The 27903-nt window shown below is 35.4% G+C and overlaps 1 protein-coding gene across 1 annotated transcript in view; it reads left to right on the top strand.

Moving 5' to 3' along the window:
• Window positions 1-27903, top strand: part of l(3)76BDm (trafficking protein particle complex subunit 8 homolog l(3)76BDm) — a 183895-nt gene that overhangs the window by 78959 nt on the left and 77033 nt on the right. The window contains exons 12-13 of the mRNA XM_089104758.1: window positions 3210-3395; window positions 17673-17842. Coding sequence (XP_088960884.1) covers window positions 3210-3395; window positions 17673-17842 — 356 coding nt within the window. The remainder of the gene's footprint in view (window positions 1-3209; window positions 3396-17672; window positions 17843-27903) is intronic.

Below are 27903 nucleotides of genomic sequence, written 5' to 3' on the forward strand. Positions count from 1 at the left end.
TGGTTAGTGTCAATCTGTAAACCACTTTTGTCTACACAAATTTCGTATATTAAGAATTCTTCCAATTTTGGTTGAAAAACTGAAAAAAGTAGAAATTTCTTCGAATTCTTTGCTTTCAAGCTTCGACATTGTATCAATGTACACAAATATTGATGTACAAGCAGCCGAAACTCTTCTAGAACAAAAGCTGTTAAGAAATTTCTATTTGATTAGTGTCAAAACCTATTTGGAAGTTTCTATAAATATGTATTTAGTAAGTCTTTGTAATAAGTTCTCTTATTTTTTTCTACTCAGATGGGAGTATTTTTAAAAAATAAATTGCTTACCTATGGTGGTCTCTTTACCACCTTTATTAGCTAATATTTTTGCGGAGGATATTGAAACAATTGCGTTAGATTCATATTTTTTAAACAATTTTTCTGGGGCCGGTATATGGATGACATTATTTCAGTATGGAATTATGGGGAGGAGGAATTAAAGGGATTTTTGGAACATCTAAATTGTTTGGGAGGGGATTTAAAGTTTACCGTTGAATTGGAAGAGAATGGGAAACTTCCTTTCCTTGATGTTCTTCTTTTGAAAATCAAAATAGTGTGGATTTTAAAATTTACAGAAAACCGACAAATAACAATAGATTTTTGTCTTATAGTTCCGGTCACGCTCGCCAAGTAAAAATTGGTTTGATAATTTCTTTAACTGACCGGATCTTTAGTATTTGCTCTCCAAAATTTTTTGAGGAGGAATTGTCTTTTCTAAGGAAAATACTAATAAGCCATATGTATCCAGAATCGTTAATTAACCAGACTTTTTCAAAAAGAAGAAAAAGGTTTCTAGAGATTTCTAAGAAAGTCTTGGAGACAACTCGGGAGAAGGATGGTTTTTGTTCCTTACCATATGTACCCGGGCTAAGTGAAAAACTTAAAAGAATTTTACAGAGTAATGGTCTAAGGGGTAGCTTTAAAGAGTAATAATACTTTGGGTAGTTTTCCAAATTCTGGGAAAGATCTAACTTCATTGGGGCAACAAAGTGGGGTTTATCAGATCCCATGTACTTGCGGAAGCTCACATGTGGGACGTACTAACCAGAGTTTGGAAATGAGATTATTACAACACAAAAATTCTATTTTTTTCGGCTTTAAAGCAAGGTTCTAAGTCTGAAGATTTCACTTCTGTCCTTTCAGAACATATTTTTAATTTTCCAGACCATTTTATTTTGTTCGAGAATGTCTCTTTGATTTCTAGGGATCGGGATTTAAAGCAAAATTTTCGTAACACTCTTGAAACAAAGAAAATCTTATTCAAGAATAATGCTTTGAATCGGGATACAGGTGAATATGGGCAGGACTCTATCTATGATAATTTATTAAAATCTGACAGAGTAAAGTTCAATTCACCCAATGTAGTTGACCTTTGTCCAAATGTTATATCATTGAACGCTAACGAACTGAATCCGAGAAGGTCAAAGGGAATAGCTTGCGCCTTTGCTTTGAAAAGAATTATAGATTTAAACAATATGTAGTGTTATTTGATTTAGTATATAAACTTTTGTTTTAAATTGTTTTATTTTAGTTTTACTACTGATGACGGTTACTGTATATGTGACTTAAATATCTGGTATTTTTTGTGAATTTCTATCACTGTTATCATCATCACTGTCTATTAAAAGGATTTTATCCCTATTTGAACTTTTATTTATAAGGTTTTTAATGATAGAGTTGTCGTAAAAACTTCAAAAGGGGCTTTTCAATTGGAAATTGAGAGGGCTAGTGCCCTTTTTAATAGTTGAAAGTGATTGGACGGTAACTAACCCCTCTCTCACGCCCATCATTCCCCCAAACACATCCAATCAAAATTTTCAGATAGCCATTTTGTTTAACGTAGTAGAAATTTCTGGAAATTAGGTCTGTGAGGATGATAACCCCCCCAGCCCTCAGGGCAAGGATTGTAGGTTATCCCCTTGGGGCATATAAGGTTTTATTGAAAGCGTTGTCGTAGAAACTTTAAAAAGGGCTCATTTGATTGGAAATTGAAAGGGCTAGTGCCTTTTTTAATAGTTGAAAGTGATTGGAGAAAGACTAACGCCCCTCTCACGCCCACCATTTTCCCAGACACATCCAGACACATACTATAAAAATGTCAAGCCTTCCAATCACTTTCGACTATTAAAAAGGGCAGTAAGCCTTTCGATTTCCAATCGAATGAGCCTTTTTTGAGTTTCTACGACAACACTTCCTATAAACGCCTTATATGCCCACAAAATGGTTATGTCAAAATTTTGATTGGATATGTTTGGGAAAATAGTGGGCGTGGAAGGAGTGCTAGTTGCCTTCCAGTCACTTTCGGTTATTAAAAGGACACAAGCCCTTCCTATTTCCAACCGAATGAGCCCTTTTCGAAGTTTTTACGACAATAAAAATAAAATAACACATTGTTTCAACATCGTCCTGTCTATGATTAATTAAAAAACTTTTTCCACAAAATAAGTTTTTCAAAGAAAAGTAAAGAACTCCATTACACAAAATGAGCAAAAATAAAATCAAATAATCTACCAAGCGTGAAATTACCACAAATCAGTATCGATAAATAAATGAAACCCAAAACGAACAGAAATTACAATAAATAACCGAGTCAAACTCAAAACGAGCAGAAATTAACATAAGTTGGGGTCAAAACCCCTATGCCTTCCCAAGGCCAGAACATAATTTGCACTTTACTGACAAAAATACAAATGAATGTGCATTGTCAGTTTAATATACATATGCTGATATTTAGTAATCAAAATCTTAATATTATTTGATTTATTAAAGTTATAAAAGTAAAAACATATATATTTTTTTTCAGTAAAGTGCAAATTATGTTCTGGCCTTTGGAAGGCATAGGGGTTTTGAGCCAAACTTATGTTAATTTCTGCTCGTTTTGAGTTTGATTTTAATTAATATATGAAGAGAGAATAAGTGTGTTTGTAGTTTGAATGTACAAACTTTACTTGCTGATCGTATTATTGAAGTAAAAAATGAAATAAAACCAGCTGTATGTCTTATAATTAGTTTGAAACAAAGAAAAAGCAAAGAGAAGCCGAAGTTTTGTCCGAACAAAGATGTTTAGCTGATACTAAAAGGGATTTAAAAGGGATGTTTTTCTCGTTGAGCAAGGTGAGCCTCGTTTTTTTTTTTATTTACAGCGAAATCTAACGTATTTCTCAAAAGTAGGTTTACGAAGAGAATGGATGGATCCATGGTGAAAATCATATTTATGTAGCTTTGGGCAAACATATGCAATACTTGAAGCAACTTGACAAAACCGTTGCTTATTTGAGCAAGGTCTTTGGATTAAATTGTCAGCGGAGTGTTGCGTGTCAAATGTCAGTGTTGCGAGATTTTGTATCTGCTGGGGAGGTAAGTTTTAAGTATTTATTTCTTTTTTCAGAAAAAAAAAGAAAATTCAAATTTGTAAAGAAAGCTTTGATTTTTCGACTGATTATGGACCTCAAATATGGACTAAGAAGATAGAATGAATTGTAGTGGGTCAATATAATGATTTGAGTTGAATTTTTATGACGACGAGCCCACAACAAACTCAAAAAGCTCACCCCTTTTTGAGAATCTATAACTGGGATTATTATTCCGTACAAAGATAAAAAAAGAACACAAAGAAAGGAAAAAGAATAAAAATAAAAAAACAAAATGGTCCAATAAATGATGCTTTTAATCACAAACAAAACAACGCTATATTAAAATATCCCCTAGAGCCATTGATGGCGCACTGGGCGTTGAATCGACGTTTTCAGTTACTTGGTCTGTTACAGGGACAGGAAGCAAGCCTGTCGCCTAACCCTGCGGTAGTAACTTGCCTAACGACTATAAAATTAATTTTGTTGAATTACTTTTATATAAAGTTGATACTCACTATACGATAAGATACATCCACTATACTCACTTTCTATTCATTATTCCGATGAATAAATTTTAAGAATATGCTTAAGGCTTCATAATTATTTTTGATTCATTATTTTCAAAATTATAAAATCATCCGATTTGGTTTGCCTTTTTTGACTCATTTGGACGAATTGGGGAATTTATCAGACTAAATTTTTGGATATTACACCAAATAAAGACTTTTTTGACTTGAAGATACACAAAAATATTATATTTTTAGACAAAAGCAGAAACTTCCTTTATGCTGGAGAGAAAGTTAAGCTAGGTTTAGACTGAAATCAGCAAGGTTTGTCAAGTCGAAACGGTAAACCGACGTTACTGTGAGAATTCTGGCTGGTATCTTTGATTTAAAGCGAGTTTTTCCTTTGAATTTCTGTTTAAAAGAATACCAATAAAATTTTGTCTTTGCATAAAAAAAGGATCTTATACTGCCGTGTTTGTTGTATTTTGAAGACCAAAGAAAATAGTTGTATTTTGAAGACCAAACAGAAATTATTAGCCAATCCGACCCAGCAGTTCTTTATTCATCTACTTATAAAAACAAGTAGAACAATAGGGAAATTTTTCAAAACTAAAAGTTAAAACTTGAGTCCTGGTTGAACTTCCTTGAAGTAATTATGCTAGGGCTGTTTTGAAAATATTTTAGTTTTAACGATTGAATTTTAATGTGAGTTCTTTTATATTCGTTTTTCTTCATTTCTTTCGCTGAAGACGGCCCTTGGATATAGGGTCGAGATATTTATTTAAAGTTGCATTCCACTGTCTGATATAAAAAATTTCCCTATTTCCCTATTAAAATTGGGTAGCAGTGTATACTCTGTTATATATATTTCTAATGAAATATAGTACAAAAAAAAATCCTTCATAAATGAAAGAGGGTGAAGGAAAGCCTCAAAATTGGGTTTCTGTAACCCTAATTTCAGGCCTGAAGAAAAAAAGAAACAAAGTTCCGGAGGCACCTAAAAGACTTTCGAAGAGAAGGTTACAAAAGTTTTAGAGGGATCTAAAAGTTTTAGAGGGAGCTTTTTTGTTTTAAAACTAAAAAAGATGAGCTCAATTTGCGCTACTTATTCAAAACAAGAATAAAAAATGTTGCTGTACTAACTCTTTGTTCGTCTCTTAAAATCCTAAATGGAAGAGTGTATATGTTTGATAATGATATATTCAGCGAATTTCAAGAGATCAGGAAGAGGGAGACATGGATCTAAAGCTCATTATTCTGCGTGCACGCCTGAAGTGATTACATCAACTGCAGTCATTTTGGCACTTGCAACCAAAGCATTTGTGTTTCGAGTTTTGACATCGAGCATAACCAATATCGACAATGGTGATTCCAATGGAGGAATCACCATACACAGAAGTTTTTGTATTGAGCATAACCTATATTGGCTATTCTATTTTCAACAGTGGAATCAACATGCACGGACATTCGTGTTTCAAGTTTTTGACATCGAGCATAACTTATATCGATTATGGTGATTCCAGCGGAGGAATCATCATAAGCAGGTGTTTGTGTTTCGAGCTTTTACATCAAGCATAAACCTTATTGGCTATGGTGATTCCAATGGAAGAATCACCGTAAATGACATTTATGCCCCCAGGGCATAACTTATAACCCTTTCCCAGAAGACTATGGGGGGATTGTCCTGCTCAAAGGTATAATTTCCTGAAATTTAACTGCGTGGAACAAAATGGCTATCTCAAAATTTTTATTGGATGTGTTTGGTGAAATGGTGGGCGTGGAAGGCGTGTTAGTTGCCTTCCTATTCCTTTCGACTATTAAAAAGGGCACTAGCCATTTCAATTTCTAATCGAATGAGCCCTTTTTGAAGTTTTACGACAGAGCGTTCTATAAAAACTGTATATGCCCCCAGGGCATAACTTACAACCCTTGTCCTGAGGGCTGTGAGGGATTTTTAGCCTCAAAGACCTAATTTACAGAACTTAAAACTACGTTGAACAAAACAGCTATCTCAAAATTTTGATTGGATGTGTTTGGTGAAATGGTGGGCGTGGAAGGGGTGTTAGTTGCCTTCCAATTACTTTTGATTATTAAAAAGGCCACTACCCATTTCAATTTTTAATCGAATGAGCCTTTTTGAAGTGTCTACGACGACGCCATCTATGAAAACCTTACATGCCCCCAGGGCATAACTCACAGCCCTTGCCCTGAAGGCTGTGGGGGAGTGTCCTCCTCAAAAAACTAATTTCTATCTGGAAATCAACTACGCTGAACAAAATGACTATCTCAAAATTTTGATTGGATTTGGGGAATGTTTGGGGGAATGGTGGGTTTGGGGGGGGGGGGCAGTTGCCCTCCAATCACTTTAGACTATTAAAAGGGCACTAGCCCTTTGAATTTCCAATCGAATGAACCTTTTTTGAAGTTTCTACGACAACGCCTTCTATAAAAACCTTATATGCCCCCAGGGCATAACTTACAACCCTTGGGCTGAAGGCTGTGGGGGAGTGTTCTCCTCATAAACATGATTTCTATCTGGAAATCAACTACGCTGAACGAAATGGCTATCTCAAAATTTTGATTGGATGTGTTTGGGGAATTGGTGGGCGTCGAAGGCGTGTTATTTGCCTTCCAATCATTTTCGACTATTAAAAAGGGCACAAGCCACTCCAATTTTCAATTGAATGACTCCTTTTCAAATTTCCTACGACAACTTCTATGATACGAAGCGCCCTGCTCTAAAGGAAGCAAGTAATAAATAATACATTGTGCCGACATCGTTCTTATATCCTCACAAGACATAACTTAAGACCCTTGCCCTGATGGTTGTGGGGGAGTGTCCTCCTCAAAAACATATTTTCTATGTGGAATTCAACTACGCTGAACAAAATGGCTATCTCAAAATTTTGATTGGATGTGTCTGGGGAAATGATGGGCGTTGGGGAGGGGGGGGGGAGCTAGTTGCCCTCCAATCACTTCGACTATTAAAAAGGGCACTAGCCCTTTGAATTTCCAATTGAATGAGCCTTTTTTTTAGTTTCTACGACAAGTCCTTCTATAAAAACCTTATATGCCCCCAAGGCATAACTTAAAACCCTTGCCCTGAGGGTTGTGGGGGAGTGTCCTCCTCAAAAACATATTTTCGATGTGGCAATCAAATACGCTGAACAGATTGGCTATCTCAAAATTTTGATTGGATGTGTTTGGGGGAATGATGCGCGTGGGGGGGGGGGCTAGTTGCCCTCCTTTCACTTTCGACTATCAAAAAGGGCACTAGCCCTTTGAATTTCCATTCGAATGAGACTTTTTTGAAGTTTCTACGAAAACGCCTTCTATAAAAACCTTATATGGGGGGGGGGGGGAGCTGGTTACCCTCCAATATATTTTGACGCTTAAAAAGTGAACTAGAACTTTCAATTTCCAATCAAATGAGCCCTCTCTGAAGTTTATACGAGCATTCCTGTTATAAGAATCATATATATCCCAGGGCATAACTTGTAACCCTTGCCCCTGAAGACTGTGGGGAGAGTGTCCTGCTCAAACATATAATTGCCAGAACTTTCAACTACGTTGAAAAAAATGGCTATACCAAAATTTTGATTGGATGTGTTTAGGGAAATGGTGGGCTTGGAAAAGGTGTCAGTTGCCTTAGAATCACTTTCGATAATTAAAAAGGGACTACCCATTTAAGTTTCCAATTGAATGAGCCCTTTCTGAAATTTCTACGACAACGATGTCTATACAAAACCTTATATGCCCCCAGGGTATAACTTACAACCCTTGGCCTGAGGGCTGTGGGGGAGTTGTCATCCTCAAAGACCTAATTTCCAGAACTTAAAACTACTTTTAATGGAATGGCTATCTCAAAATTTTGATTGGATGTGTTTGGGGAAAAGGTGGACGTGAGAGGGGGGAAGATATTTTCTATCTGGAAATCAACTACGTTGAACAAAATGGCTATCTCATTATTTTGTTTGGATGTGTTTGGGGGAATGATGGGCGTGGGGGGGGGGGGGGGCTAGTTGCCCTCTAATCATTTTTGACTATTAAAAAGGGCACTAGCCACTCCAATTTCCAATCGAATGAGCCCTTTTCGAACTTTCTACGACAACTCCTTCGATACGAAATGCCCGGGTACGGAGAAAAAACAAAACAAAAAACAACCCAGTGTACCCACATCGTTCTTTACTTAGGCAGCGCTAGAGCGCTGCCTATGATGATGACACAAACAAAAATGATCTCTTACCTTTAAATATCAAGTCAATGGGAATGGAGGATATTCGAAGTGAAACATTTTTAGCTTATTAGGTGGCAGATAAATCGAATTTTTGTATCTATGGGTGGCACTTGTGCCGAATCCTAACCCATTATGGGGTACCACCTCCATGTTGAAGATGCGGTAATGAGGTGCGTGGCAGGTGGAACCGTTCCCCGTCTAATGATGCATGGCAATGGATTTATGGGCTTTGTTGGGCTAACCACCCGGTAAAGCTTCTTTTACCTGGTTATGATTAACAACAAAAAGCCTCGGACCAAACAGCCATTTCGAAGACGACCTGTAGCACGTCCACCGACCATCCAAACGGACCTGTTTACGGTAGCCCACTGCAATGTACGAGGTCTCAGATCTAAGTTTGACCAGTTCCTACATTTAGTGAACTCGGTCAAGCCATCTATCATGTGCATCACTGAGACCAATCTAAACCAAGAAATTCAGAGCAGTGAGGCTGCCATACAGGGATACACGCTCCTCAGGCGGGATCGAGAGCGTACTGACGGCGCTAAATACGGAGGAGGAGGTGTCGCTGTTTATATACAGAGCCATATACCTTATTCATGCCTGAACATACCAGATTCAGCAGGCGAAGAATCTCTGTGGGTCTGGGTGACCCTCCAAAATAAATCCGTGATTGTCGGTACCGTGTATAACCCTCCAACTTACCAGATTACCAGCTACCTTGAAACCTCCCTTGAATATATTCGGGGCAAGTACGCTAAGTCTGCCATTATCCTTCATGGAGACTTCAACGTCCATCATAGCGTACGGCCTTGCAGCAAAAATAATGATTTGGAATGGTCACACTTTTACGATCTATCTCTCTCTTACGGGCTGAAACAGCTTGTCAATTTCGACACGTATCATGGCCTAAACGGGACATCTCGACTTGACATATTCCGTACAGATCACCCTGACTCCAGTAAAGTGGACGCTCATGATTTCACCAGTGACCTTGTTTCCGTCGTTGCACGTGGAAACCTACGTATTCCGCCTCCAGTAAAGCATGAACGAACAATCTAGCTATACAAAAGAGGTGATTGGGACGGTTTGAGAAACACTCTTTTTTCTCAGCAGTGAAGAGCCTTCGTCCTGGAAGGCGCAGAGAAAGCTAACTTAAAACGAACAGAAATTAAATAAACAATCAATACGAACAAACATACAATATATATTAATGTAAATGAATAAATAAATCTTAAAAAAAGTGAAATTTGAACTGAATATGCAAATCAGATTTGAATCGAATAAAAATAACTAATCACAATAGTTTGGGTATTGCCTCACTGCATAAGCTTAAAACCTGCTGCGTCATTTGCGCCTTACTGAAAACTATATGAGTCTTGAAGAGTTTTGGAAAGTATAAACAAAATGAAATTAAATATTAGATACATAATGATATTAATTGTTGAAAGATCCATTAGTTCAAGATCAGTTCAAGATCAGATCAGTTCGAGAATTAGCCTACCCTCCGCCCCCTAAATTGACCATGCGGATTCAAAAATCCCAATGGCACTTGCTTGCGAGTAGTGGAACACTCCGAAACTAGACATTTTATTATATTTTGGTGTTTCATGCAAGAAAATGCATGTTCCACAAAGTTTGAGGTGCAGTTTTCCGCTCAGATAGAAATGCCTAGAAGCCATAGAATGTTATCATAACAAACCAACACGATTAGTTAGAAAAAATGGAAGAGTTAAAAAAATGGCAAAACTATATGAGTCTTGAACAGTCTTGGAAAGTATAAACAAAATCAAATTGAATATTAGATATATAATGATATTAATTGTTGAAAGAACCATCAGTTCAAGATTTTTTTTTCACAGTAATTTTATTTTCATTTTCAATGCTGTAAGAACTTGAAAATAATAAATTTGTAATATACGAGTAATTCGTTTTCAGTGAAGCACCAATGACGAAGAAGGCTTTAGGTTTTACAGTTAAAGAAGGGGGCAGTATCCAAATTTTGTTTGTAGTGAAGCTATATTCGTCTTGACCGATCTTGGAAAGAACTAATAAATTAAACTGAATGTTTTATGTATAATGATATTAATTGCTGAAAACTAATCAATTCAAAATTTTACTGTAATTTCAATGTTTATTTTCGATATTAAGTACAAAAGAAAACATTTGTAATATAATTCGTTTTCAGTAAAGCGCCAATGACGCATTAGGTTTTAGGCTTCTGCAGTGAGGCGATACCCCAACTCTTGTTTGTAGTTATTTTTATTCGATTCAAACTTGATTTATATTCAATTTAAGTTTCACTCGTTTTAAGATTTATTTATTCATTTACATTAATATATATTGTATGTTTGTTCGCATTGATTGTTTATTTAATTTCTGTTCGTTTTAAGTTTCATTTATGCTTAAATAGAAAACTATTTTTTTCGTTTTAAGCTTTATTTTCATATTCAATTTAAGCATTACTCGCTTTAAAATCTATTTATTCATTTATATTATTACTTGTTGTATGTTTTTTGCTATGATTGTTTATTTAATTTCTGTTCGTTTTGGGTTTCATTTATTCTTTAATAGTGATTTCTGGTCGCTTTGAGTTTTAATTTTAAAATGTATTCAAAATATATTTTATGTTTGTTAGCATTGATTGTTTATTTAATTTATGTTAGTTTTAAGTTTCATTTATGCTTTAATAGCAAACTATTTTTTTCGTTTTAAGCTTGATTTTCATATTCAATCTAAGCATTACTCACTTTAAGATCTATTTATTCATTTATATTATTACTTGTTGTATGTTTTTTGCTATGATTGTTTATTTCATTTATGTTCGTTTTGGGTTTCATTTATTCTTTAATAGTAATTTCTGGTCGCTTTGAGTTTGAATTTTAAAAGGTCTTCATATCTCCTGAGCTTAAGTTTAAAATGGCATTTAGTTTTCTTTGAAAAACGTATTTTTCAGAAAGTTTTTTTTAAATTAAATTTTGTTCGTTTTTGATTTCAAAAAGTTTCAAGTTTTTATTGCATGGGGGGGATTATTCTTGACTTTAAAAAACGGATCTAGAACTTATCAATTTAAATCGAATGAGGCTTTTTTCAAAGTCTATACGATTACCTCTTTGATAAAAACCTTATATATGAACAATAGACAGCTTGCATAACTTGTGGACAGCGATTGGCAACAATGAATGGATTGAAAAAATAGCTCCAATAAGGGTGTTTTGACAATTTTACTTGCTGACACAAAGGGATCACGATTGTTTGGAATTGACCTTAATAGGATTTTGTGTGCCAAAGCAATTTTGTATCTATCACAGAGTATGTATTTTAACCTTATAATTGGATAATTATAATACATTTACTATGTATTCTTCCCATAAAAAACTTTACCTTATTAAAGTCTTTGGGGTGGGGGCGGCGTAGTTGGCAGAAGGAAGAAAACTTTAGCGTAGACAGTAGGAGAGGGGGAGGGTGAGGTTGAAGACTCATCCAATACGGGGCGGAACTTCACTTATCTCATCCGTTCCCAATTTAAGAGATTAGACAGACTCATTGGGCTGTAGAATGTTGGACCGTTTGAGTTGTGGAAGGCGTTAAAATACTCAAAAATACTTTATAATCTCAATTATTGCAGGATTGATTTCATATATGGTGGAATGGTGAGCCCCCTGGCCCATCATTTGGGTGAGCCTCAACTCATAATATGCCATTTTGATTAATTGTACCGTGTTATGTGCATATATTATTCTATATATGTTATTTTGAGTTACACTTTAATCGCATTACGTTCATTTTTAAGCCTTGAGAACAAACTGAAATACTAGTGGAGGAAGTGGTTGGGGGAAGTCACCCCTTACCATTGCATAATTAACGAGCCACGGAGAACGTAAAACAAATGAAACAAACAGGTCTTTTGAAAATGTCTTTTTTCAAGATAAACATACAACACTGTGTACAGGAACCAGGAATGCTGTCTATGACATTTCCGTTGATTCTTTATTCCTGTTACTTTCAGATGTAAAATTTAGAATATCATCGAATAGGGTTTAGTCGTCCCCTTCCTGAATAATTCACATTTGGAAAACACACCCCTGGGAAATTCCTCCCCCCTCAAAAAACATTTTCTTTTCCTGCTGATAATTCCTCCGCGTTAAATTCCACCCAGCAGAAATTTCCCAGCCGTGGAATATCTCCCCAAACACATTCCCCTCAGATAATTTCGGATATTCATAAAAATGGAAGCTGAAATTTCTACTTAACTTTTTAGGTCAGAAGCAATGCTATAGCGTTAACTAAGGAAAGAGCCATAAGGTTTCAATGAATTTATACTTATTTATTTTTCCAGGGGCCCTTTATGTCGAAGAGGTGGTCGCATAAACTTTGGAACGGGGTTCATTGAATTACAAATTAAAATTTATAGTGCTCTTACACCAGGGGCAGATCCAGGATTATTTTTTGGGGGGAGGCGAAATAGGTTGATCCAATAAACTTGCGTTTGGAGCAAGTTTAATTAACGCAATCTTGCATTAATTAAGTAAATTACATTACTTTAGACTACGTTAGGGGGGGGCCCTCACCCCTCCCCCGGATCCGCCACTGCCTTACACTCTCTGTTTCTTTCCTTGTTAGGGAGGAGAGGAGATGCCTAATAGGTGTGTGTCAATACCAAAACATTCTAACTCTCATTGGGCCTTCATGTATAAACAGAATTAGTTCAAAGGGAGGGGTGGGGAAAAAGGGCGTAGGGGCGGTATAGGCGTAGGGGGGGAAAAAGGGCGTAGGCGTAGGGGCGGTAAGGGCGTCGATCGATTTTGACTCGTAAGAGCTGGACTAGAACTTCCAATTTCCTGATAGACAGCCAATCGGTGTCCACAAGTTATGCAAGCTGTCTATTGTTCATATATAAGGTTTTTATCAAAGAGGTAATCGTATAGACTTTGAAAAAAGCCTCATTCGATTTAAATTGATAAGTTCTAGATCCGTTTTTTAAAGTCAAGAATAATCCCCCCCATGCAATAAAAACTTGAAACTTTTTGCAATCCAAAACGAACAAAAATTAATTTAAAAAAAACTTTCCGAAACATAAGTTTTTCAAAGAAAAGTAAAGGCCATCTTAAACTTAAGCTCAGGAGATATGAAGACCTTTTAAAATTCAAACTCAAAGTGACCAGAAATTACTATTAAAGAATAAATGAAACCCAAAACGAACAGAAATGAAATAAAGAATCATAGCAAAAAACATACAACAAGTAATAATATAAATGAATAAATAGATATTAGAGCAAGTAATGCTTAGATTGAATATGAAAATCAAGCTTAAAAAGAAAAAAATAGTTTGATATTAAAGCATAAATGAAACTTAAAACTAAAATAAATTAAATAAACAATCAATGCTAACAAACATACAATATATATTGAATACATTTTAAAATTCAAACTAAAAGCGACCAGAAATCACTATTAAAGAATAAATGAAACCCAAAACGAACAGAAATTAAATAAACAATCATAGCAAAAAACATACAACAAGTAATAATATAAATGAATAAATATATTTTAAAGCGAGTAATGCTTAGATTGAATATGAAAATCAAGCTTAAAATGAAAAAAATAGTTTGCTATTTAAGTATAAATGAAACTTAAAACGAACAGAAATTAAATAAACAATCAATGCGAACAAACATACAATATATATTAATGTAAATGAATAAATAAATCTTAAAACGAGTGAAACTTAAATTGAATATAAATCAAGTTTGAATCGAATAAAAATAACTACAAACAAGAGTTGGGGTATCGCCTCACTGCAGAAGCCTAAAACCTACTGCGTCATTGGCGCTTTACTGAAAACGAATTATATTACAAATGTTTTCTTTTGTACTTAATATCGAAAATAAACATTGAAATTACAGTAAAATTTTGAATTGATTAGTTTTCAGCAATTAATATCATTATACATAAAACATTCAGTTTAATTTATTAGTTCTTTCCAAGATCGGTCAAGACGAATATAGTTCCACTACAAAAAAAATTTGGATACTGTCCCCTTCTTTAACTGTAAAAACCTAAAGCCTTCTGCGTCATTGGTGCTTCATTGAAAACGAATTACTCGTATATTACAAATTCATTCTTTTCCAGTTCTTACAGCATTGAAAATGAAAATAAAATTACAGTGAAAAAAAAATATTGAACTGATGGATCTTTCAACAATTAATATCATTCTTTATATAATATTCAATTTGATTTTGTTTATACTTTCCAAGACTGTTCAAGACTCATATAGTTTTGCCATTTTTTTAACTCTGCCATTTTTTCTAACTAATCGTGTTAGTTTGTTATGAAAACATTCTATGGCTTCTAGGCATTTCTATCTGAGCGGAAAACTGCACCTCAAACTTTGTGGAACATGCATTTTCTTGCATGAAACACCAAAATATAATAAAATGTCTAGTTTCGGAGTGTTCCACTACTCGCAAGCAAGTGCCATTGGGATTTTTGAATCCGCATGGTCAATTTAGGGGGCGGAGGGTAGGCTAATTCTCGAACTGATCTGATCTTGAACTGATCTTGAACTGATGGATCTTTCAACAATTAATATCATTATGTATCTAATATTTAATTTCATTTTGTTTATACTTTCCAAGACTGTTCAAGACTCATATAGTTTTCAGTAAGACGCCAATGACGCAGTAGGTTTTAGGTTTCTGCAGTGAGGCGATACCCAAACTCTTGTTTGTAGTTATTTTTATTCGATTCAAACTTGATTTGTACATTCAATTTAAGTTTCACTCGTTTTAAGATTTATTTATTCATTTACAATAATGTATATTGTATATTTGTTCGCATTGATTGTCTACCTTATTTCTGTTCGTTTTAAGTTTCAACTATACTTCAATAGCAAAATAGTTTTTTTTTTTGTCTTAAGCTTCATCTTCATATTCAATCTAAACATTGCTCGCTTTAAAATCTATTTATTCACTTGTATCATTACTTGTTCTTTGTTTTTTGCTATGGTCGTTTATTTAATTTCTGTTCGTTTTGGGTTTCATTTATTCTTTAATAGTAATTTCTGATAGTTTTGAGTTTGAATTTTAACAGGTATTCATATCTCCTGAGCTTAAGTTTAAAATGGTCTTTACTTTTCTTTGAAAAACCTATTTTTCGGAAAGTTTTTTTTAATTAATAATAATAAAACATTGGAGCCGTATGGCCTTTACTATAGGCAACGCTACAGCGTTGCCTCTGATTTTTTTTCATTTTGGGTTCAATTCATTGATTTATGGCGATTTTTGGTAGTTTTACTCTGGAAAATTATTTGAATTTATTTCTACTCATTTTTGGCTTAACAAGGCTGTTTACTATTCTTTGACAAACTTTTTTTGTGGAAAAAGTTGTTTATATTAATTTCCGTTCATTTTTATTGACCTAGTCTTTTTCATATAAAAAATATTTCATATCTTTTTAACAATTTTTTCTATTATGCTCCATAGTTTTTACTTTGAAGGTTATTTGACTTTATTTCTGCTCATGCTTGGTTTAATGAGGCTCTTTACTTTTCTTAAAAAACTTATGTTTCCCATTAACAAATACTATCTGTAAGTAATTAAATAAAAAAAAACAAGTTTTTCAACTGAAAACAAGGAGCAGCACCAAACATTAATACGAACTGAAATTATAACATATTTTAAAGAGAATGCCTCTTCTTCAAGACCTCACTCTTTACGTTAAAGTTTTCTCTCCATGAAAAAATCTGATACTTGTGTGTTATACGCCACTGACTCAAGATTATGATGTGTAAAACTAGAGAACAAACTGGTTTCTTCGTTACTTTAGAAAAAAATCTGGGCTCTATATTTGCAAATTAGGGGGGGGGTTAAAGTAGGTACAATTATTCTGCACATTATGAAGTAAGAATTGTTTTCTGACTTGAAACTATCCAAATACTTTACCCCGCTCCCCCCTTATGTGCAAATATATAGCCCAACTTATATATTTGCGATATTCTGTCACTTGTCTTTGTCTTGTCTTGCGCTAAGCTGAAAAAAAACTAACGAAGAAACCGGTTTTGTTCTCGAGTTTTACATAGCGTAAACTTGAGTGAGTTGCCCATAAAACACAATTACCAAGATTCCTTCCCCCTAGGGAAATTAAAAAAATAAAATAAAACTTAGGAAAATAAAATAAAAAATTAAAACTCAAATAAAATTCTGAAATTTGGAAAGCTTTCTTTTCCACTGGGGGGGGGGGTATTTTCCGGGGGGATTAACACCGGCCACCCCTTTTTATAAAGGGTTTTAACTAAAGTGTCTCTAAGATCGCTACAAACTTCTCCTTTTTCAAAAGTTATACTCATGATCAGTGTATCTATTTATCTGTATATAGTTGGATGTTTCTGTGCATGTTCAATTTTATTTCCATAATAATTCAGAAAGCCACATAATTGATGGAATAGAAAAGAAAAAAATAGAAAAACACAACAAATACATATCAATAGTTGAATAACATGACTGGCCTACTGAAGGGCATTTAGAAAAGTACTTTCAAGGTTTAGCCGCTTTGGGTACGTTTGTTTCTTCTGCAGAAAACATCTTCTGCGGGGGGCTACTATGCAATACAAGTGATGTGTGTTGTCTTTTCCGACTTTCTCTGTTCTTTGTTCGATTTCAATTGATATAGCTACTGAGCAGCTCAGGTATAACTCTTGTTTACTCTAAACTGATTCAATAGTTAATACGATGAGATTAGTCATTTAATCAAGATCCTTAGACTGATCAGATCATTAAGAATCATCCGAAGTGATTTGATCAAATCGTTTAGAAAATCCTAGAGATTTGACTAAGTCATTGATTTTTTATTAAGCTATTTCAGATTCTATGCTATTTTATATTCTTTGTCATTAAGCTGTCTCATATTCTTGGTCATTACGCTGTCTCATATTCTTTGCGATTTCATATTCTTTGTCATTACGCTGTCTCATATTCTATGCTAACTAATTATGTGATTTTGTCCTAAAAACTTGAATATTCTGAAACAACCAATAGAAAAATCTAAGAAAATCACGGTTTCAGGTAGGAATAATCCTAAAGTGGGTGCAAGGGGCAAGGCCATATACAGATTTTTTTCGGGGGTGGGGGGGAGGTATAAAAACACTTTAATAAACGCAACAACATTTTTTTATATGTATTTTTGTTACCTTTTTATGTATCGGACAAGTTTTTTTTCTTTTTTTCGGTGAGGGGGGGGGGGGTCAATAGGCATAACTCTACCCCCTGGATACGGTCCTGCAAAGAAGCCAAAAAAATTGCATCTCTATGGTACTTTTTTGAACTTGTACAATATTATTATATGAGTTATTAATAATAATTTAGGTATTTTGTACTAACGTCATGGTAATACATGGAATGTTTATTTGATATAAATTTATATTAAATATAATGTACAAATTTATATAAATATATAAATTTATATTAAATATAAATATAATATACTAATAAGTATAATGTTTATTAAATATAAATTTATTCATTTTTTCTTTTACTGGAAGGCAAGTCAAAGAGAGGGATTAGTGTCAAAAGCTGTTGAACTTCCAATTCCTATTGTTAATCAGAAGAAAATTCGCGTGTCTATTGGTTTGAACCAAGAAATTTCTGAAAACGCTGATGTTTTTCTGGCCACTGGAATTGATATTAATAGTGATGACGCCCTTCATCAGAGGTTTGTTTTGTCAATATTTGAAAGAAAAGAAGAATTGAATTCAAGTAATTTTAATATTGTTAAGATTCAAGGGGTATTCCCTTAAATTAGATTCAAGTCTCTTTTGTTCTAAATCGAGAAATTTCTGAAAACACTTATGCTTATTAGCCACTGGAATCGCTATTAATAATTATTGTGCCCTTCATCAGAGGCTTATCTCTTGACAATATCTGAAAGAGGAAAAAATAATTGAATTTAATTATATTTAATAGTATCAAGATTCAAGGGAATTTTAAAATGGAATTCAAGAGTCTATTACTCTAAATTGGTAATTTTCCGAAATCATCTATCTAAAATCGATATTTATCTATATATAATCGATACTGTAGTGCCAATTAGTCTTGTCAATATTTGAAAGAGAAGAAATAACTAAATTCAATTAACTTTAATCAAGCAGGGTGTCGAACTGTAAGTAAGAAGCGCTTCTGCTCAATAGTAACCGAAACTCTAAGAAATAGAGTGTTGATAACAATAGATACATCAAAACAATATAATCTTATGCTTATTCAAAATACGTAAAATTCATCAAATTTAATTATACCCATCAAAGCTTACGAGCCTGAAAAAAATTACCTAATTTTTGAAAAAGGGGGGAAACACCCCCAAAACATCAAGTGATCTTAATGAAAATCACTCTGTTAGATTCAGCATACCGGAGAACCCCACCGTGGAGGTTTCAAGCTCCTATGTACGAAAATGTTAAATTTGGCATTTTTTGCCAGAAGAAAGATCGGAAGACGGATGCGTTTTTTTGTGTTTTTTTTTTTCAGGGGTGATCGTATCGACCCAGACCCAGTGACCGTAAAAGATCGGAAGATGTCTAATTTTATCTGAAATCAAACGTGCTAGTGCCCTTTTTAAGTGGCCAAAAATACGGGAGGGCAGCTGGCCCTCTCCCACGCTAATTTTTTCCCTAAAGTCACCCGATGAAATTTTGAGATAGCCATTTTGTTCAGCGTAGTCGAAAAATCCAATAACCATCTCTTTAAGGATGACTTAACCCCTCACATTCCCCGGGGGAAGGGCTGCAAGTTATTAACTTTGTCCATTGTTTCCGTATAGTATTGTTTATTGGGAAGTATACAGACGTTTTCAAGGGGAATTTTTCTGGTGGGGATTCGGGGAGGTTATGTGAGAAAATCTTTCCATAGAAGAATTTTTCATGGGGGAATGGAATTTTACATGGAGAAGGAGTCGGATTTCCCAGCATTATTTAAAAAACGATCGGAAATTATGCAAACAAAAAAGTTATTTTACTGAAAGTAAGGAGCAACATTAAAAGTAAAAACGAACAGACATTATTACGTGTATGAGGGGGGTCGCTCCCTCGTCAATACCTTGGTCTTTACGCTGAAGCTTTTTTTTAGTACTTTTAAAAGACCTATTTATTCTAATTAAACGGCCTTTGTGATTCAGGAATCATTCTTAAACAATTGGGACAAAATTCGAACTTTAATGTAAAGAGCGAGGTATTGAGAAGGGGATGACATCCCTCTTATGCGCTCTTTACGCTAGAGGCTTTTTATTGTAAATTCTGTTTGTTTTTGGGTTTCATTTATTTATCGATGCTGATTTGTGGTAGTTTTACGCTTGGTAAATTATTTGATTTTTTTTTTGCTAATTTTTGGTGTAATGGAATTCTTTACTTTTCTTTGAAAAACTTATTTTGTGGGAAATTTTTTTTTTATTAATTAAATAAAAAACCAACTCTTTACGCTAAAATTAAATCTTTTGAAACACTTGAAACACCTTTCTTGTTTGTGCTGTTATATTTGTGCTTTCTAGAACAAATAACCTTATTTGTGGTGACGAAACATGGATTTTGCATATGACGCCCAAATCGGGGCAACAGAAGATGGAGTTGAAAAACACACATTCCCCTGAAAATTTGAAGGTCGAATGGACTCTCTCCCAGCACAAAATCATGGCGTCGGTGTTTTGGAATAGGCATGTTGCTTTTTTTGGTCGACTTCAGGCTCCAAGGAACCAATATCAATGCAGAAGCTTATATTATATTTACACACACACACACACATATATATATATATATATATATATATATATATATATATATATATATATATATATATATATATATATATATATATATATATATATATATATATATATATATATATATATATATATATATATATATATATATATATATACATTATATAGACATAGACATAGGTTTATTAAGATCGAACAGCGTAGCCATGGATAATTTATGTCGTCTTTACAACAATATGAAAAAAAAAAAAATAAAAAATACAAATAACACTATAAAAACACTAACACGTGAATTCAAATAACACTAAGTCTTGTTGTATGCTTTTACGAAAAAGGGGACAAACGTGTTTTTGTAGCGGTTGGTCCTGCAGACAGGGGGTTGTAGCTTCTACTGGGATCTGGTTCTTTGGTTAACAGGAGCATCAGGTGGGAGGATCAGTCTGTGATGGGGCGAAGATAGCAGTGACTTGCCGAGGGACATGATCAGTGATAATCGTCTGTCGCTGAGAGATTCAAGGTTCAGTTCTTGCAAGAGTTTGTTGTAGTCGTCACTTCCGTTACCAACGATTATGTTAACAGCTCGTTTCTGCAAAGATTCAAGGTCATCGCAAAGGTAGTGGGTGCTCTGGACAAAAGGTCCCCAGACAGCGACGGCATATTCAAGTAGAGGTCTCACATACGTAATATAGGCATTTTTTAGGCTTTGAGTGTCACAGCCAAACCTGCGCATCAGGACTAGGGTCTGAAGGGATGCATTGCCAGCCTTAATAACCTTCTCCACGTGTTCGGTGAATGTGCAGTCCATCGATAATGTGACTCCGAGGATTTTTTCAGATGGAACAACAGGGAAAGGGACTTGCGGGAATTCCAGATAACGTTTTAAGGGGCAAAACCTGAGGATCATTGATTTATCTGCATTCAGTGTCAACTTGTAACGTTCACAGTCCTCAGAGAAGGATGCCAGAAGGGTCTCGCTGGACTGACGTTCGATTACACCTTCTCTGACGAGGTATTTGAGGACAAATGATAAATCGTCGACGAATTTGAGTCGCTCTTCGAAATTCTGAAGGAGGAAGTTGAGGAGGGAGATAAATATGAAACCAGCAAGTCTTGTACCCTGAGGGGCTCCACAGGTAAGTTTAGACCAGTATGAGATCAAGTCACCTTCAAACAATGGAAATACACACTGCATTCTGTCCTGAAGGAAGCTCATCACTAATGCAAGAGACCGCTTCTGTGCGCCCATTGCTCACATATTTTTTGCTGCCGTAAGATGACAAATCAGGTCAAATGCCTTCCTGAAATCGGCGAGAGCTAGGTCAATGAAGGTACTGCCCTTGTCAAGCCACTTAAAGATAATGTCAACTAGGCGCACGAGGTATATCAAGGTATTGCAACCTTTGAGGCCGCCATACTGGTAACGGTCTATGTTTTCCCGCGTTTGCTTGAGCAATTCACGCAGGATGAATGACTCGGTGACTTTTGCAAAGGTAGATGTGATTGATATCGGTCGTAACTCGTCGCAAGATTTGGGTGTTTCATTCTTCGCTATAATACGCACAAATGCGCGTTTCCAGCACGACGGGAAAGTTGACTGGGTGAAACATTCTCTGATGATGTGTCCAAGTGGCTTGGTCAGGAAAAGAGAGAACTCTCGTATTAACCTTATAGGCAGCTCTTCAGGAAAAGAGCTACTGGATGGACACAACTTGTTCAGCTCTTTGAAAACTTGATGCTCAACTATTTTGATTTCACCTTCGTCAGGGCATATTGACAGTAGATTCTCTATTTCAGTGTTAGTTGGGGCAGGAAAGGATGTACAAATGTCAGTAAAGTAATTGTTGACGTCATTTGCACTCACGAGTGACCCATCATCGTTCAGAATACGGATACTGGATGATACTGTTTTTCCAGCAATCTGCCTCACTAGACGGTGCCATTTACGGGGATCCTTTTTTATTTCAGGGTCCGAAAGGGATTTTCCGAAGGACTTTCTTGCCTCGCGACAAAGGCTAACGATTTTGTTTCTTAATAATCGTAACGACGTTGCGTCACCACTTGACTGCCTTACAGTGGTTTTTTCGCGAATCAGCTGTTTTATTTTTTGAGTGATCCAGGGCTTGTCAGATTCGCTCACGACAAAATGCTTTTCCGGGAAAACTTCTAAGTATTTGTCATAGAGTAGGGACTGAAATATTTCTGCTTTCCTGTTGACATCGCTTTCGTTGTATACTTCGCTGAAGCAGTGAGTACCGACCCACATTCCGTACGTATTAATAGCAGACTTCGTCATAGGTCTCCGGAGTACTTTTATTTTCTTAAGCTTCCTGATTTCACTTTTTGCCTTCATCAGCAGAGTGTGATGGTCCGATTTGCCCAATGGCCCGTTCGAAGACACGTCTTTGTAATATGGAGCAAGGTTTGTAAGAATAATGTCAAGGGTGCTCCCGGTCACATGGGTGGGTATCTTGACCACTTGTGACATACCCAGCGTATTGGCAAGCCATTGTTTCTTTGTTTGGTTGAAGTCACCAGCTATTATGAAGCCCGGGCGGCTATACCGCTGACGTAATGTGTCTAACGTAGACTGAAGGTAAGATACCAACAGCCGTCTGTTCTTGGCGCTTTCAGGATAGTAGATACTTGCGATAATGATGCAAGAGACATCTCGTGGTAAATGTTTTGGCTTGCATAATGCCCAGATCGTTTCATGGTTAGGGTCATTGAAATTATCTAAATATTTGCAGGGGATATCATCGCGTACATACAGGGCAACACCTCCGCCAATCCTGTCTGTTCTAGTGTTCAAGAAAACCTTGTAACCAGCCATCCTTCCACTTGTTTCGTTGAGCTGCCATGTTTCGGTAATTGCGGCGATATGGATGTTATTCTGACATAGAATGACATCTAACTCATCTATTTTATTCGTTAGTGAGCGGACGTTGCTCAGAAGGAAGTTTGGAAGTTGGTGTTTACAAGAGAGAACCTGCGGCGATAATACTGGAGGACAATTAGACCCGAAATCATAGGTAGAAGCATTGTTGTCAGGGATCAGCCGGGGCGGTAGGCTCACGGGCGGGATTGAGACTAAACACCTCTCACGCTTAGGCTTTTGGCTGGCCAATCGTCCGTAGGTGACTAACACGTCAATCTTAAATTTCTTTCTGCCACCTCTGTGTCCTCTTCTTGTTCGCTTGCGAACGAAGGGAACGTCATCTATATTTTTATAAATTCTCAGTGTGACGAGTGTGGCTATGACAGATGGCGCCAAAACAGCAAAAGAAATGAAAGTACCTTTTTTGCATTGATCAATCCAGTTTTCAGCAGCAGCCTCAGTCACAAAGAATAGCACTATTAATACAGTTTTGATTAATATCACTTTCATCGCAAAGGGAGGAGTATTTCAAGGCACTGAACAAGTTAAACTAGGATAGAATGACTTGCAGCCTCAACGGCGCGAGAGCCATCTATCAAAATAGATATATAGATATATATATATATAGATATATATATATAAATAGAGAGATATATATATATATATATATATATATATATATATATATATATATATATATATATATATATATATATATATATATATATATATATATATATATATATATATATATATATATGTGTGTGTGTGTGTGTGTGTGTGTGTGTGTGTGTGTGTGTGTGTGTGTGTGTGTGTGTGTGTGTGTGTGTGTGTGTGTGTGTGTGTGTGTGTATATATATATATATATATGTATATATATATATATATATATATATATATATATATATATATATATATATATATATATATATATATATATATATATATATATATATATATATATATATATATATATATATATATATATATATATATATATATGTGTGTGTGTGTGTGTGTGTTATTTTTTTTGTTTGTATATATATATATATATATATATATATATATATATATATATACATGTATATATATACCTGGAAAGATCCTATCCCATATTATCCTACAGAGGATCCCAACACAACTTGATCATCACCTCCGAGACGAACAGTATGGCTTCGTGCCAAATCGCTCATGCGCGGACCTTATATTCACGCTTAGACTTCTTATTGAAGAAAGCAGGGAGTGGCATTCGAAGATTTGTATGATCTTTATGGACTTCGAGATGGTCTTTGACTCCGTAGATTGTGAAAGCCTATGGAAGACTCATCTATTATGGAATCCCTGAAAAAATAGGGACGATTATCACTGCCGTGTTTGAAGATGGCGAATGTTGCGTCAAGCCACCAGAGGGCCAAACTCGTTTCTTCCAGATTTTGTCAGGAATAAAACATGGGCGCGTTCTATCACCGTTACTTTTTGTAATAATGGTTGATTAGATCCTAAAGCAGACAGAGATAGGAGTCAAGCAAAAGATTCATTGGGTCAGGTTGAGTCAAGATTTATTTTCTATTAGACTACTACGAACATTTAGGTGCTAATGTTTGGTTTTTATTACTATTTAGACATAGAAGGAAACAAAAGAGTCGAAAATTTGATTCCACTCAAGAAATCAAGCTTAAGAGACAAGAGAACCAATAGATTTCCATTTAGGAATCAGACCTAAATAGGTACTAGAGATAGATTTAGATTTTCTTTCTTTTATACACATTTAAATAATGCATTATCTAATAGCCTACTGATATCTTAATATTAAATATTAATTAAATATTATTAATATAAGTAATATTATTTGATAAATTCAATATTAATCTTAAATAACTACAACAATAGCAAAAGAGTAATAGGCTACTATTTGATTCCCAATGTCGTTTAGATGACCAAATGTCCAGGGCCAAAGGAAAAGAAGGTCGTTCCCGAATGGAGTGGGAAGAGGTCGCAAGAAAGGATTTAAAGAAAATTGGTGCTCCTTAGCAGTGTGTGAGGAGGGATGCGTTGAGCATGTTGGGATGGAGGAGGACCGTGCGCAGCTGTGTCGGCCTCAAGTGGCTTGGTGCTGTAGTGTGTTGTTAGCAATAGCAGCAGTAGTTTTTTATTCCCCCTTCAATTATTTTTCCTAATATATTTTTGATGCCGTGACGTTTGCACCCCAGCCCCCTCCCCCTCTCGTCCAAAATTGTCAAAATAGTGAATAAACGAAAATAAACTGACTCATCATATTTTTCTGTATATATAGAGTTAATAAAAAAACAGTAATTGACTGAAAAGTAATTTATAAGCCTCTCAATAGCCTGTCTCCGGCCATCATATCTAAAACCTTTAGTGAACAGTTCAAATTCCATAAAAAAGTCGAGCAATCCCATTTTCCAGCCAAGCATTGTTTTTTTCAAAATACTACAATAATAAGAATATCATGACTCAGTTTATGACCTAGTTCTCTAGATATATGTTGCATCGACTGTGAAGTAACAAAAGTAGTGTACGACATTTGGCAACACCGTAGCTACAGTTTTCCAGAAGGAAACACTGTAAATCAAAAAGAGTAGGCTTCTACAAATACTAAATTTATTCTATTTTCATGTTTGAAGTCGCGTCTGTGAACATTCACCCCAACCCTCTATAATATTCCCTGTCCTTTAGGGCATAATATACCCTAAAGATAGACCCTAAACTATGCAAAAAACAAAAATTAAGATTGATGAAATTCTTTATAATATCTATATTTTATAATATACAGCAGGTCATATTAATCCCACAAACATCCTTTTTATTTATTCATGTTTCTAATTTCTTTTTATTTAATATAATTTATTTTCATCATAGGCAGCGCAATCGCGCTCCCTAAGTAAAGAACGATGTGGGCACAATGTATTATTTTTTTATCCATACCAGGGCACTTTGTATCGAAGTAGTTGTCGTAGAAACTTGGGAAAGGGCTCATTCGATTGGAAATTGGAACGGCTAGCGCCCTTTTTAATAATCGAAAGTAATCGGAAGGCAACTAACACCCCTTCCACGCCAACTATTTCCCCAAACACATCCAATCAAAATTTTGAGATAGCCATTTTGTTTAGCGTAGTTGAATTCCTGATAGAAATTATGTTTATAAGGAGGACCCTCCCCCATAGCTCTCAGGGCAAGGGTTTTAGGTTATGCCCTGAGGGTATATAAGAACGATGTTGACACAATGTATTATTTATCAATTTTTTCCTTTTCACCAGGGCACTTTGTATCGAAAAAGTTGTCGTAGGAACTTCGAAAAGGGCTCAATCAATTGGAAATTGGAGTGGCTTGTGCCCTTTTTAATTGTCAAAAATGATCAGAAAGCAACTAACACCCCTTCCACGCCACCATTTCCAGAAACACATCCAATTAAAATTTTGAGATAGCCATTTTGTTCAGTTTATGACCTAGTTCTCTAGATATATGTTGCATCGACTGTGAAGTAACAAAAGTAGTGTACGACATTTGGCAACACCGTAGCTACAGTTTTCCAGAAGGAAACACTGTAAATCAAAAAGAGTAGGCTTCTACAAATACTAAATTTATTCTATTTTCATGTTTGAAGTCGCGTCTGTGAACATTCACCCCAACCCTCTATAATATTCCCTGTCCTTTAGGGCATAATATACCCTAAAGATAGACCCTAAACTATGCAAAAAACAAAAATTAAGATTGATGAAATTCTTTATAATATCTATATATTATAATATACAGCAGGTCATATTAATCCCACAAACATCCTTTTTATTTATTCATGTTTCTAATTTCTTTTTATTTAATATAATTTATTTTCATCATAGGCAGCGCAATCGCGCTCCCTAAGTAAAGAACGATGTGGGCACAATGTATTATTTTTTTATCCATACCAGGGCACTTTGTATCGAAGTAGTTGTCGTAGAAACTTGGGAAAGGGCTCATTCGATTGGAAATTGGAACGGCTAGCGCCCTTTTTAATAATCGAAAGTAATCGGAAGGCAACTAACACCCCTTCCACGCCAACTATTTCCCCAAACACATCCAATCAAAATTTTGAGATAGCCATTTTGTTTAGCGTAGTTGAATTCCTGATAGAAATTATGTTTATAAGGAGGACCCTCCCCCATAGCTCTCAGGGCAAGGGTTTTAGGTTATGCCCTGAGGGTATATAAGAACGATGTTGACACAATGTATTATTTATCAATTTTTTCCTTTTCACCAGGGCACTTTGTATCGAAAAAGTTGTCGTAGGAACTTCGAAAAGGGCTCATTCAATTGGAAATTGGAGTGGCTTGTGCCCTTTTTAATTGTCAAAAATGATCGGAAAGCAACTAACACCCCTTCCACGCCACCATTTCCAGAAACACATCCAATCAAAATTTTGAGATAGCCATTTTGTTCAGTGTAGTTGATTCCAGATAGAAGTTATGTTTTTGAGGGGAACCCCCCCCCCCTCAGCCCTCAGGGCAAGGGTTGTAAGTTATGCTCTGGGGGCATATAAGGTTTTTGTAGAAAGTGTTGTCTTGGAAAATTCAAAAACGGCTCATTTGATTGGAAGTTCAAATGGCTAGTGCCCTTTTTAATAGTCGAAAGTGATTGGAGGGCAACTAACCCCCCCCCCCCCTCTCACGCCCACCTTTTCCCCAAACACATCCAATCAAAATTTTGAGATAACCATTTTGTTGAACATAGTTCAAAGGTCTGGAAATTAGGTCTTCGAGGATAACCACCACCCCCCCCCATATTCCTCAAGGCAAGGGTTGTAAGTTATGTCCTGGGGGCATATAAGGTTTTTAATGAAAGTGTTGTCGTAGAAACATCAAAAAGGGCTCATTTGATTGGAAATTGAAATGGCTAGTGCCCTTTTTAATAGTCGATAGTGATTGGAAGGCAACTAACACTCCTTCCACGCCCGCCATTACCCCAAACACATCCAATCAAAATTTTGAGATAGCCATTTTGTTCAAAGTAGTTGAAAGTTATAGAAATTATACCTTTGGGCAGGACATTCCCACCACAGTCTTCTGGGCAAGGGTAATAAGTTATGCCCTGGGGGCATATAAGGTTTTCATTGAAAGCTTTGTCGTAGAAACTTGAA

The sequence above is a fragment of the Artemia sp. Qi Xiang Cuo genome, chromosome 19 (assembly GCF_049724085.1).
Source record: "Artemia sp. Qi Xiang Cuo chromosome 19, ASM4972408v1, whole genome shotgun sequence".
NCBI lineage: Eukaryota > Metazoa > Arthropoda > Branchiopoda > Anostraca > Artemiidae > Artemia > Artemia sp. Qi Xiang Cuo.